At 44.7% G+C, this 14,225-nt stretch overlaps 1 protein-coding gene across 2 annotated transcripts in view; it reads left to right on the top strand.

Annotated features, from left to right (window-relative positions):
* The window catches only part of LOC105485052 (dynein axonemal heavy chain 3), a 208,513-nt gene extending 202,219 nt beyond the window's left edge, over positions 1 to 6,294 (top strand). Inside the window, exons 60-62 of one of the 2 annotated variants that reach the window (XM_071084215.1) lie at positions 2,513 to 2,717; positions 3,934 to 4,071; positions 5,899 to 6,294. In XM_071084215.1, coding sequence (XP_070940316.1) covers positions 2,513 to 2,717; positions 3,934 to 4,071; positions 5,899 to 6,252 — 697 coding nt within the window. In that variant the 3' untranslated portion in view covers positions 6,253 to 6,294. The remainder of the gene's footprint in view (positions 1 to 2,512; positions 2,718 to 3,933; positions 4,072 to 5,898) is intronic. The other variant, XM_071084216.1, reaches the window with a different exon arrangement.
* Positions 6,295 to 14,225: the final 7,931 nt, after the last annotated feature.

Below are 14,225 nucleotides of genomic sequence, written 5' to 3'. Positions count from 1 at the left end.
CGCCTGGCCTAGGGTTACTCTTTAGAGTCAACAGGCAGTTGGCCGTAACAGGGACCAAGCAAGGTATGGGGTGTGAGCCTAGGACGAGGCCACCTGTTCTGAGTCAGACACCTTGGCATGATGGGCTGTAGTCCTGGACTGTCCAACTGGACACCAAAACTAATGGCTTCCCTCCTCTGCTGTGATTCTCCTCTAAGGCCACTGGAGCTCTTTCTTGGTGGTTGCAGGGGCTTTCACTGGCCTTTACCACTGGGCATTCTACAAAGGAGAGCAAGCCAGATGCGGTGGCTTAGGCCACCCAGCACTGTAATCTCAGCACTTTAGGAGGCTGAGGGGGGCAGATTGCTCAGGAGTTGGAGACCAGCTTGGGCAACATGGCAAAACCCCCATCTCTACCAAAAATATAAAAAATTATCTGGGCATTGTAGAACCAGCTACTCAGGAGACTGAGGAGGGAGGATTGCTTGGGCCTGGGAGGTGGAGGTTTCAGTGAGCCAAGATTGCACCACTGCACTCCAGCCTGGGCCATAGAGTGAGATGCTGTCTCAAAAGAAAACAAAAAGGGAAACCAATCTTATTTTCCAACGATGGTCAGGATTAATCATCTCCCCACTATCTTTTTTTTCTTTCTTTTTTTTCTGCCTTTTCACCCAGTGGTATAGGGAGCCCAGAATGATTCAGCGACAGTTCAGCTTCCAATTCAGGGGAACTGTGACTGTGTCTTCTCGGCAAGTGTTCTTTCCTTGGGTACTAAAACCTTAAAACTAGCAGAGCTCATAGTTGCAAGAATAGAAAGAGAATCTTTGCAAGTAGGTCTTTAGGTATAATAGAGGTCTGTGGTGTAATCCCTCAGATGGTAGCTTTTACCCTTGTCTGCTTATCTAACACATGTCTGAATTTTACATTCCTTTTTTTTTTTTTTTTTTTTTTTTTTTTTTGAGACAGAGTTTCGCTCTTGTCGCCTAGGCTGGAGTGCAATGGCACGATCTCAGCTCGGCTCATTGCAACCTCCACCTTCTGGGTTCAAGCGATTCTCCTGCCTCAGCCTCCTGAGTAGCTGGAATTACAGGTGTGCGCCACCACGCTCAGCTAATTTTGTATTTTTAGTAGAGATGGGGTTTCACTATGTTGGTCAGGTCGGTCTCAAACTCCTGACCTCAAGTGATCTACCCACCTCGGCCTCCCAAAGTGCTGGGATTACAGGCGTGAGCCCCCGCACCCAACCACATTCCTCTTGATACAATGGTTTGGTGGTTACACATCCAGAAATCCTTTTCCTGCATGTGTCATTCTCATGTCCATTCAGTTGAGATTCCATAAATCTTTGGAGATGAAAAGCTTTTTGTAGTGGCAGATTCTTTGGTCTCCTCAGGGGAATTCCCTCCAGGCTTGGCTGGGCCTTGTAACATAGAGGTCAGAGGGAGAGGCAGGTGAATTTGACATCTCCCAGGCTGCCCTTCAGTTGCCTTTTCTCAGGCCTGCACCTTATAGTTGATAAAAAAGGGCCTTGGGCCAGGCGTGGTAGCTCATCTGTAATCCCAGCACTTTGGGAGGCTGAGATGGGAGGATTACTTGAGTTTAGGAGTTTGAGACCAGCTTGGGCAACATAGGGAGACCTTGTGTCTACTTAAAAAAAAATCAGGTAGGCATGGTGGCATGTGCTTGTAGTCCCAGCTACTCAGGAGACTCAAGGTGGGAGGATTCCTTGAGCCTGGGAGATCAAGGCTGCAGTGAGCCATGACTGCACCACTGCACTCCCCTGGGTGACAGGGCAAGACTCTGTCTCAAAAAAAAAAAAAAGAACAACTTTGACAATAGGAATTGAAAGCCTTGAAACTGTGCATGCTCTCTGACCTAGAAATATTTTTAGTAATAATTTAAAATTTGCAAAAAGATTGAGATGGATGAATTTTGCTAGCAATGTTGTTGATAGTGACAACAATCTAGAAATAACACGTCAACAATAGAGGAATAGTTAAACAAAATGGAACACTTTGCAGTCATTAAAAAGGGCAGGCATGGTGATGCACACCTGTAGTCCCAGCTACTCCAGAGGCTGAGGCAGGAGGATCACTTGAGCCCAGGAGTTCGAGGCTGCAGTGAGCTATGACTGCACTACTGCACTTCAGCCTGGATGACAGAGTGGAAACCCCATCTCTAAAAAAAAAAAAAAAAAAAGAAAGAAAAAAGGACAATTTAGGTCTCTATTTATTGAATTGGAAAGATGTTTCCTATATGCTAAGAAAGAAAAACAGATTGCAGAAATATAATATAGTATGATCTCATTAAAAATAATTTGTGTTTACATAGAGAAAAATCTGGAAAGATATACATCAACGTTATCTTGAGGTAGCAAGGTAATGGGTGATTTAATTTTTTCTCAATTAATGACTGTGCATTAATTAACTGACGTTTTAAAGGGGGGATAAGTATGAGGAGACAGGAGTCAGTGGACTCGGGTAGAATGTGGCCACTGGAGAGTCCAACTTAGCCAGCTCCTCTGTTCTTGCAGGCTGACCAAAGTGGTTCGGAGGAGCCTCATCGATCTTGGCCGAGCCATCAAAGGACAGGTCCTGATGTCCTCGGAGCTAGAGGAAGTCTTTAACAGCATGCTTGTGGGTAAAGTGCCAGCCATGTGGGCAGCCAAGTCTTACCCATCACTGAAGCCTCTGGGGGGCTACGTGGCTGACCTGCTGGCCCGCCTGACCTTCTTCCAGGTATCGGAGTCAGGGGTAACCGGGAACCTGGCATGCTCACTTAGGTGGAGAGGACATTCTGCAATGACAGACTAGAGGCAGGGGGAGGAGGGCAGGCAGCCACAGAGCATCCTAGATTGAGCCTCTGGAAACAGTCTTCCCGGAGTTAGAAGGAGGAGGGAGACTTCAAAGTTCTTGAAAAGATTATAGATGCCTGGGCACAGTGGCTCACATCTGTATTCCCAGCACTTTGGGAGACTGAGGTGGGCAGATCACTTGAGGTCAGGAGTTCGACACCAGTCTGGCCAGCATGGTGAAACCCCATCTCTACTAAAAATACCAAAAAAATTAGCTGGGAGTGGTGGCTCATGCCTGTAGCCTCAGCTACCTGGGAGGCTGAGGCAGGAAAATGACTTGAACCTGGGAGGCAGAGGTTGCAGTGAGCTGAGATCGCGCCATTGCACTCCAGCCTGGGTGACAGAGCAAGACTCCATCTGAAAAAAAAAAAAAAAAAAAAAAAAAAAAGATTATGGAGCCAGGAACAGGAACTAGAATAAATATCACAAACTGGTGGCTCATGGGATAGATTTGGACAATAATTATGTTTGGTTTGGCTGCCTGGTAATTTAAACATTTTTGAGCCAGCATGTAAACATTGGATTTTTACATATAAAAATCCAGATGTTTGTACTGCAAAAAATAGAAGACCTGAAACAGTGGGCCTGCATTCTCGCATGGCATAGCAACTATTGCTGGAGATGAGTGGCAGCTGCTCAGTTTAGGCAAGGTACATATTCTCCACTGCTACAGTCCCCACCGCTCTCTGTTGTATCCCTGATATCAGCTTGCACCTGGGCTTTTCTTTTCTTTTCTTTGAGATGAAGTTTCACTCTTGTCGCTCAGGCTAGAGTGCAATGGCATGATCTCGGCTCACTGCAGCTTCTGCCTCCTGGGTTCAAGCGATTCTCCTGCCTCAGCCTCCCAAGTGGCTGGGACTACAGGCGCCCATCACCACGCCCAGCTAATTTTTGTAGTACCTGGGCTTTTCTTAAAGTATAAATATATTTTTTGTACCCTTATTTCAAAAGTGGGAAGAGAGAAGCTAAACCAAGAGGGCTGACTGTTTCAAGAAAAATAAGAAAAAACATGTTTTATATGGGACTTGTTTACATGACTTGCGTTTGAACTATCTTTGATGTGTTGTTGATTTCGAATCTTGATTTCTGTGGCTCTCCAGGAATGGATTGACAAGGGGCCCCCTGTGGTATTTTGGATCTCTGGATTCTACTTCACACAGTCTTTTTTGACTGGCATCTCTCAGAATTATGCCCGGAAATATACTATCCCCATTGACCACATTGGATTTGAGTTTGAGGTAGGGGTGCTTTGGGTTAGGCTCACTCAAGGGGCTGACCAGAGAAAGCAATGTTGCCAATTTCCTTATGAGTCAAAAAATGTGGATGTGTTAAGACCCAAATGCTTCTGAAGTGGTACATATGAAGTATTTAGCATAATTTACAGCAGCTCTAAAAGCTACTCCTAAAATAGAGGATTCCCAATGCTTTGTCTCTGTACAAAAAGGGAATCTTTCCAGATTCCATCAGAATACCAAGAAAAATGAAGGCACTCTCCCACTCTGTTTGTTCAACGTGGTGGACTCTTCATTTGGAAGAACGTTAATGCCCTTGGGTAGTCCTTGGCTTGGAGTAAAGTTAAAAGAATGGCCGATAGTCAAGCATCACCCTGTCATATATAGAGAGTAGAATGGCTAAGATTGACTGTTACAGAGCATTGTAGAATTTTAAATTATGTGGAAAGATCCTTTGTAATCATCTAGTTCAGAGGTCACAAACCGGTTGCCCTGTCTTAAGTCAGTTTATGAATGAACTTAACTTGATTAGTCTTTGAAGACAATGTTAATCCAAAATAAATACAACAAGAAGAAAAATGACTAGGATAAACATTGAAAAAAAGATAAAACCATCTTCCTTGATGTTGAAATGATTGTATACCTAGAAATCCAAAGTGATTAAAAACATAGAGTACTTTACTTGCAATGGTTCAACTTACAATTTTTTGATTTCATGGTGTGAAATAAATACACGTTCAGTAGAAACCACACTTTGAGTACCCATACAACCATTCCATTTTTCACTTTTAGTACAGTATTCAATAAATTACATAAGATACTCAACACTTTACTATAAAATAGACTTTGTGTTAGATGATTTCTGCCTAGCTACAGGCTATTGTAAGTGTTCCAAGCACATTTAGGGGAGGCTAGGCAAGCTATGATATTTGTTGTACATTAGGTATATTAAATGCAGTTTTGACTTACAATATGTCCAACTTATGTTGGGTTTATCAGGACATAACCCCATTGTAAGTTGACGAGCATCTGTAGAAGAATTCACAAAGTCACTGGATATTGGTTAAATTTGTAAAAGTCAACAGCTTTTTCCTATTCTTCCAATAGATACTTAGAATTAGAAATGGGAAAAACATTCCATTCACCATACAATTTTTTAAAAGTATAATTTGAATGATTTTAAGTGGAGCTTGTGCTCTCTGGTTCACCATAATCCCCACCCCTCCCTATTCTCCTATACTTTGTCCATTTTCTGCAATTACCTAAAGGAATTTGAGTTTACCACCCCTGAATCTAAGCAGTGGTGTGCTGGAGCTCACTCGTATCAGCTCACCAGGGCCATCGGTTACATTTTCAGGCATTTTGTTAAATAGTTGGTAGACTGAAATCGACCATGCTGGAAGTCTTTATACCACAGAAACTAGAAATCAAGGCTTTATTCTCCCCACACTCATCTCCAGAACTGTTTACCCAGTCTGTCTCTGAATCTGAATCTAACCCCAACCCCTCACTTTATAAATCCAGATCCAGAAAGGGAAGGGATTATGCAAAGTCACTAAGCTAGTTAGAGGTAATGTGTTAGAGTAATGTGACTCCTACTTGAGTGCATTCTCTAGCCCACCATTGGGAAGGGAGCATACTGACTAGGAGTCAGGCCTGGCCCATGTATGGCGGGCAGGAATATTATCACAGAAGCCCCATTGTCCCTGGATCCTGGGAGAGGTAGATATTGCAGCCAGGTTGCACTTTGAGTATCAGAAAATTCCAGGCTCTTAAAGCTGCACATGTAGGAAAATGGCAGGCAATGGAACTCATAGCTTTTTATTCTTCCAGGTAACCACACAAGAAACAGTGATGGAGGATAACCCTGAAGATGGGGCCTACATCAAAGGGCTCTTCTTAGAAGGTGCCCGTTGGGACAGGAAAACGATGCAGATTGGGGAATCTCTCCCCAAAATCCTCTATGACCCACTGCCCATCATTTGGCTGAAACCTGGGGAGAGTACAATGTTTCTGCATCAGGACGTGTATGTGTGTCCAGTCTACAAAACAAGTGCCCGCAGAGGAACCCTCTCCACCACAGGTCACTCTACCAACTACGTCCTCTCCATTGAGCTTCCAACAGACAGGCCCCAGAAGCACTGGATAAACCGAGGGGTGGCCTCACTGTGCCAACTGGATAACTGATGGCATTGTCTCAAGACAGAAAATAAAAAGCCTGTCTTTTTTTTTTGTTTTGCTTTGTTTTGTTTTGAGACAGTCTTGCTCTGTCACCCAGGCTGGAGTGCAGTGGCGTGATCTCAGCTCACTGCACCTTCTGCCTTCCAGGTTCAAGTGATTCTCGTGCCTCAGCCTCCTGAGAAGCTGGGATTACAGGCACGCACCACCATGCCAGGCTACTTTTTTTTTGTATTTTTAATAGAGACAGGGCTTTCACCATGTTGCCCAGGCTGGTCTCGAACTCTTGAGCCCAGGCAATCCGCCACCACTCGGCCTCCCAAAGTGCTGGGATTATAGGTGCCACCGCGCCTGGCCAAAAGGCATTTCATTCTTGATGATAGTGGTGATGTTGATGACAACAATTATATTAACAGAGCAATTGCGATGAGCTAGGTATTTCACAGCAACTCTATAAAGTACATTCTTATTATTATCCTCATTTTATGGCTGCAGAAACCATGATACAGAGAAGATAAGTAATCTCCCCCAAATCAGATAGCTACTCAAGTAGTATTTGAGCAAAGGCAGTGGGACTCTTCAACATAGACTCTTGGTTAGTTGGCTAAGCTCCCCTAGGGTGATTTTCTTCTTCTTCTGAGACAGTTTCTCGCTCTGCAGCCCCGGCTGGAGTGCAGCGGCACAATCTCGGCTCACTGCAACTTCTGCCTCCCAGGTTCAAGTGATTCTCATGCCTCAGCCTCCCAAATAGCTGGAATTACAGGCATGCACCACCATGCCCGGCTAATTTTTGCATTTTTAGTAGAGACGGGGTTTTGTCATGTTGGCCAGACTGGTCTTGAACTCCTGGCCTCAAGTGATCCACCCGCCTTGGCCTCCCAAAGTGCTGGGATTACAGTTGTGAGCCATTGCACCCGGCCTTATTTTTTTCTTCTTATTTTGCTGTAACTGTCATTGAATTTCAATCATTTCTTTCCTAGTATATCCATAAGGGCTACCACCAAGGCCTCTCAAAGGCTGACAGAGGTTTGGGCCACTTTTATTTGCTAAGGCCCTTGATATATTTAAAATGGACTCTTTTTGGTATTTAGAGGTAAAAAATAAAATGCACTTTTCACAACAATCTTAGATGGGAGGTATTATCATTATTTCTACTTTACAGAGGAAAATGCAGAGATTTAGAAAAATAACTAGCCCAAAGTTCCACAGCTAGTCAGTGATAGAACTGGGACGCAATCGCTTCTCTACGAGCCTGCACAGATGGATGGAAATTTCCAGAGGAAAGGGGAGGTAAGAGAAGCAATATTTATTGCATGCCTACTATATGCCATGCTTTGTGCCCAGGCCTTTCGATTTCTCACTTGATCCCCTGTGGTGGGAATGACTGTCCTCTCCCTTGGAGGTTCGGAGAGATTATCTTCCCTAAAATTGCCCCGCTTTTTCACACTGCAAAGCCTGGTTTGTGCTGGTCTGGCTCTTGAACCCATGCATTTTTCACTGCCACATGCTGCCTCCCTGCCAAGGACTTGGCTCTGTTTTGCTGTAGAATCTTAGAAGAGATGTGTAGCTCCAACTATACAACTGTGTCCAAGAAATTTCAATCACTTGCTTCTCCCCAGGGCCAGCTGGAAGAGACTCTTGAGGGAGATAAAAATCACATTCTTGATGCATTACTTCTTCACTAACTCTCTCATGTAGCCTTTTGCCACTAAGTGGCTATTTCAGGGCCCTGTCTTGGTCACTTCGTAGTTGAGCAAAGACATGAGACTGTTTGGGGGGTCTTCACGTGTCTGGCCTTGGCTTCTCTGCCTCTTCACTAGAAGAAATGTTTTGAATCAGGGTCTCTGATTTTTTTTTTTTTTTTTTCTTTTTTCTTGAGACAGAGTCTTGCTCTCTCAACTAGGCTGGAGTGCAGTGGCACGATTTCGGCTCACTGGAACCTTCGCCTCCCAGGTTTAGGTGATTCTCCTGCCTCAGCCTCCCATGTAGCTGGGATTACAGGTGCCTGCCACCATGCCTGGTTAATTTTTATATTTTTAGTAGAGACAGGGTTTCACCATGTTGGCCAGGGTGGTCTCAAACTCCTGACCTCAAGTGATCCACCCGTCTCGGCCTCCCAAAGTGCTGGGATTACAGGCGTGAGTCACTGTGCCCAGCCAATAGCTATTTTTTCAAGAAAATTTTTCCAATGGGGGAGAAATCAGAATGAACAGATAGCTGGAACTACCCTATTGTTCCAAATAAGATTGTTAGTCATTTTGGATAGAAGGATGGTCAGGATCTCAAATCCCTGAATCTTGGACTGGTAGGTAAGTCACAATGCAAGCTGTAAAGGAGCTGTCAGTGAGGGGGTTGCTAAGAGAACAACTGAATTTTAATTATAGTTCTCCAACCACAGCTTCAGCAACAAAAAGCTGAGGGAGGCAGGGACTGGTCTCATTCCTCAAGGGTCAAGGGACAGACTGTTTTCATATGATGGATTACATTTTTGTAATTTAAAAAATGTTCTCCACTTTGAGGAGAAAGACTGCCTGAAATTTGAGGTCATTTTCTATTCGGGCCAATGTGGTAGTTAATGTCTCCTCCTGTGAAAGAGCAATATGCTCTTCAGAAATCATGGTGAGTTAGAGGCTGGAGTCCTGGGGAAGAGATGGCCAGAGATCAGCTCGGTGAGAAGCAGAAGGTCCTGCCTATAAATAGCCCAGCAGATGACATCAGACAAACCTCGTTACCAAGCTAGTCCTTGTTCTTTAAAAATCTAGCTCTTGGGGACTGGGTGCAGTGGCTCACCCCTGTAATCCCAGCACTTTGAGAGGCCAAGGCAGGCGGATCACCTGAGGTCAAGAGTTCAAGACTAGATTGGCCAACATGGTGAAATGTCGTCTCCACTAAAAATACAAAAATTAGCTGGATGTGGTGGCGGGCACCTGTAATCCCAGCTACTCAGGAGACTGAGGCACGAGAATTGCTTGAACCCAGGAGGCGGAGGTTGCAGTGGGCCGAGATTGTGCCATTGTACTCCAGCCTGGGTGACAAGAGCGAAATTGTCTCTCAAAAAAAAAAAAAAAAAAAAAAAAATCTAGCTCTTGGGTAAGCAGTTATGTTCAGTCCTTATCAGTGTTGGAAGATAATTACATTGAAGGTGGGGATGTAGGGAAGGTGGGTTCTGCCTTTGAGAGACTCAGGATGGGGATTTTATTATTTTAGAGAGAAAGTGGGGAAAATGCTATTAAGAACAGAGCACAGGTTACATGGAGGGTTTGAGAGTAAATCGACAATTATGCTTTTGTGTAACAGTATATGCATGTTTGCAAAGGGGCTAGGCATGTAATACTCACATTAAGGAAAATGGAAGATGGCCAAAGGCTGTCTAGCAGTGAGATGGACTTCCATCCTGAAAAGGCTGGGTGAGAAGGCTGATTTCTACACTCAGTAGAGTAAGGCAAAAATGCAAATAATCAAAATCACCTTGAGTTACTTAGAAAGGAACTTTCCCATCTCCCATGATGGAGATGAGAGACATGTCTCACTCGGTCCAACACAGCCAGTTCTTCCTCCAGTGCAGAAACAGATTGGTTTCACTGGCTGACCACCAGATGAAGTAGTTGGCTTCATTTCGTAAGCTCTATGTTGCATGGGAAAAAATTAACTTGAGACATTACAACCACCTCTGGACAGGGAAATGCCTGCACGATGAGACCAGTTGGAAGGAGAGTGGCTGAAGGAACGGCAGATTCATGTCTCTCAATTCAAGCTAGGCTGGGCTATGTGCTCACTGAATGGCCATGGGAAGGCCAGAACACCTGCCAGCATATTTACGTTTCTCTGTCTCTCTTCGCCAAAGGCTTTGCTGTGGTTTGAATGTGTCCTCCAAAGTTTAGGTATTAGAAAATCCCCAAGCAAAAGTGTTGAGAAGTGCAACCATTAGGAGGTGACTAGGTCAGGAGGACACAGATTAATGTTATTGCCAGAGTGGGTTTGTTATAAAAGTCAGTTCAGGCCGGGCGCAGTGGCTCACTCCTGTAATCCCAGCACTTCAGGAGGCCGAGGCGGGTGGATCATCTGAGCTCAGGAGTCTGAGACCAGCCTGGCCAACATAGTGAAACCCCGTCTCTACTAAAAATACAAATAAATAAATAAACAAGTAAATTAGCCGGGAGTGGTGGCTGGTGCCTGTAGTCCCAGCTACTTGGGAGGCTAAGGCAGGGGGATGGCGTGAACCCGGGAGGTGGAGCTTGCAGTGAGCCGAGATCGTGCCACTGTACTCTAGCCTTCTAGCCTGGGTGACAGAGCGAGACTCCGTCTCAAAACAACAACAACAACAACAACAAAAAAGCCCAAAAAATTAGCCGAGAGTGGTGGCAGATGCCTGTAATCCCAGCTATTCGGGAGGCCGAGGCAAGAGAATTGCTTGAACCCGGGAGGCAGAGGCTGCAGTGAGCTGAGATCGTGCCATTGCACTCCAGCCTGGGCAACAAAGGCAAAACTCCGTATCAGAGGAAATAAATAAATAAAAATTAAAAAATAAAAGTCAGGTCAGCTCTGTCTTTCACCATGTGATGACTTCTGCCATATTATGACACAGAAAGAAGGCCCTCGCCAGATGTGGGCTCCTCAAATGTGGACTTCCTAGCCTCTAGAACTGTGAGAGAGAAATCTCTGTTCTTTATCAATTACCCAGTCTCAAGTATTCTGTTATAGCAGCACGAAATGAACTAAGACAGAAAATTGGTACCAAGAAGTAAGGCTTCTGCAATAACAAGAATCTGAAAATGTGGAGGCAGCTTTGGAACTGGGTAATGGGTAGAGGCTGGAAGAATTTGGAGGAGCCGGCTAGAAAAAGCCTAGATTGTTGTGAATGGAGCATTAAGGGCAATTCTGGTGAGGGTTCAGAAGACAGGAGCTGTAGTAGGAGCCTAAATCTTCCAGAGACTACTTAAGTGGTTGTGATGGAAATGTTGGTAGAAAATAGGAAAGACCATTCTGATGAAGTCTCAGATGGGAATGAGGAACAAGGTATTAGAAACTGGAGTAAAGTCCAGCTTTGTTATACAGTTGCAAAGAACTTGGTGGAACTGTGTCTATGTCCTAGGACTTTGTGGAAGGCAGAACTTAAGAGTGATGAACATATCTGGCAAAAAAAAAAAAAAAATCTAAGCAGCAAAGCATTCAAGGCATTGAATGGCTTCTTTTGGTGGCTTATAGTAAAATGAGAGAAGAAAGAAATGACTTAAAGCTGGAATGTGTAATGAAGAGGGAGGCAGAATAAGATTTGGAAAATTCTCAGCCTGTTGTCCAGGCTGGAATGAAGTGGCGTGATCTCTGCTCACTGCAACCTCCGCCTCCTGGGTTCAAGCAATTCTTCTGCCTCAGCCTCCCAAGTATCTGGGATTACAGGTGCCCGCCACCACGCCCGGCTAATTTTTGTATTTTTAGTAGAGATGGGGTTTTGCCATGTTGGCCTGATCTCAGGTGATCCACCCACCTCAGCCTCCCAAAGTGCTGGGATTACAGGCATGAGCCACCATGCCCGGCCGTAAATAATTTTTAAAAAGCATGTTCAGTAGAGAAAATTAAGGGTTTGGCCAAGCAGCCCTTTTAAAAGAAATTAATATGAGTAGAAGGAAGCGAGGTTTTATTCATCCAGACGACGGGAAAATAACCCCAAAGGCATTTCAGAGATCTTTGAGGCAAGCTAGGACCTTGAGGGCGAGGTTTCCAGAGAGGTGCAGTTAAATTCCAAGCTCAGCTGCCCCAGCCATAGCTCAAGTGGACCCGCATGGGGCTTGACCTGCCACTCCAGAAAGTACAAGCTGTAGATCAGTATACAATATATATATGTATTGCAACATCAAATTGCACCCTATAAATAGGTACAATTATAATGTACAATTTATCCCATTTCTGTTTAGATACAATGTGTCAATTAAAAAGATAATTTTTAAAAAGTACAAGCCGTGAACCTTGGCAGCATCCATGTGATGCTCATTCTACAGGTGCACAGAACACAAGTGCTGTGGTGCCTTGGCAGGCTCCACCTCCATCTCAAAGGATGTTGCAGACAGGCGGGGGACTCAGGAAGAGATGTATCACAGGGGCAGGGCCATTTCAGAGTCCCCATTAGGGCAAAGGCTAGTGGAGCCATGAGAGTGGGGCAGTTCTTGAGGCCCCAGACTGTAAGGCTGCCAGTGTGTAACTCCAGCCTGGGAAAACTACAGGGATGAGATTCCAACCCATGAGAGATGCTGGGTAGACTGAGCCCAGCTGCCTAAGGCCTTGGGGGGGTCAGTTCCCAACCCAGTGTGCCCAGGATGTGGGACATGCAGTCAAAGATGATTATTTTGATATCTTTTTTTTGTTTGTTTGTTTGTTTTTTTTTTTGAGATGGAGTCTCGCTCTGTTGCCAGGCTGGAGTGCAGTGGCATGATCTTGGCTCACTGCAACCTCTGCCTCCTGGGTTCAAGCGATTCTCCTGACTCAGCCTCCTGAGTAGCTGGGGTTACAGGCGTGTGCCACCACACCCAGCTAATTTTTGTACTTTTAGTAAAGACAGGGTTTCGTCATGTTGGCCAGGATGGTCTGGATGTCTTGACCTCGTGATCTGCCTGCCTCAGCCTCCCCAACTGCTGGGATTACAGGTGTGAGCCACCACATCTGGCCTATCTTAAGATTTAATATTGTTTCCTCTCTTGGGTTTTATACTCACTTGGGACCAGTTACTCCTTTCTTCTTGCCTGTTTCTTCCTTTCAGGATAGGAATGTCCATTTGATGCCTGTCCTGCAACTGTATCCTGGAAGTAGGTAAAACAGGCCCACAGTTGGAGGGAAATTTACCTCAGGATGAATTGTGCCTTGAGACTCAACCGTATCTGATTTAGATGAGTCTGGAATTTGGACTTTTGAGTTCACACTGAAAGAAGTTGAAACTTCTGGGCTACTGGGATAGAATGAGTGTATTTTGCATGTGAGCAAGACGTGAGTTTTGGGGGCCAGGGATAGAATGCTATGATTTTAATGTGTCATCTGAAGTTCATGTGTTGGAAACTTAACCCCCAATGCAACAGTGTTGAGAAGTGGGCTTTTAAGAGAGGATTAGATCATGAGAACGCTGCCCTCATGAGTGAACTGATGTCATAATGGCAGGTGTGCATTCATTATCATGAGACTGGGTTTGTTATAAAAGTGAGTTTGGCCCTCTCTCGCTGTCTCTCACCATTGGATGCTTTCTGCCATATAATGACACAGCAAGATGGCCCTCACCAGGTGCAGACCCCTCGACCTTGTAGTTCCTGGCCTCCAGCACTGTTAATAAATAAACCTCTGTTCTTTATGAAGTACCTAGTGTTAGATATTCTATTATAGCAGCACAAAGTGTACTAGTTGCATTTGTGTTAAATATGCATACACTGAGGCCGGGCTTGGTGGCTTACGCCTGTAATCCCAGCACTTGGGGAAGTCAAGGCAGGTGGATCACCTGAGGTCGGGAGTTCGAAACCAGCCTGACCAACTGGAGAAACCCCATTTCTACTAAAAATACAAAATTAGCCAGGCATGGTGGCGCATGCCTGTAATCCCAGCTACTCAGGAGGCTGAGGCAGGAGAATCGCTTAAACCCGAGAGGCGGTGGTTGCGGTGAGCCGAGATTGCACCATTGCATTCCAGCCTGGGCAACGTGAGCAAAACTCCGTCTCAAAAAATAAATAAATAAAAATAAATATTATATATATATGTGTATGTATGCATATATATGTATGCGTATACATGCATATATATGTATGAATATATATGCATATATATACGTATGCATATATATGTATGCATATACTATGACTCCGCTGATACAGCATCATATCTGTTCTGTGTCATTGCTAAACCCTGTGATAAGTTACCTTGAGTGTGAAAACGTGTGCTCCTCCTCATAGGAGTAGGTTCCAACTGTTGCTTCTGAGGGTCAGGAGTCCATTTTGAAAAAGAATAGACAA

Source organism: Macaca nemestrina, chromosome 18 (genome assembly GCF_043159975.1).
Source record: "Macaca nemestrina isolate mMacNem1 chromosome 18, mMacNem.hap1, whole genome shotgun sequence".
In the NCBI taxonomy this organism is placed as follows: Eukaryota; Metazoa; Chordata; class Mammalia; order Primates; family Cercopithecidae; genus Macaca; species Macaca nemestrina.
The sequence above is the reverse complement of the archived record's forward strand: the minus strand, read 5'-3'. Positions and strand labels throughout refer to the sequence as shown.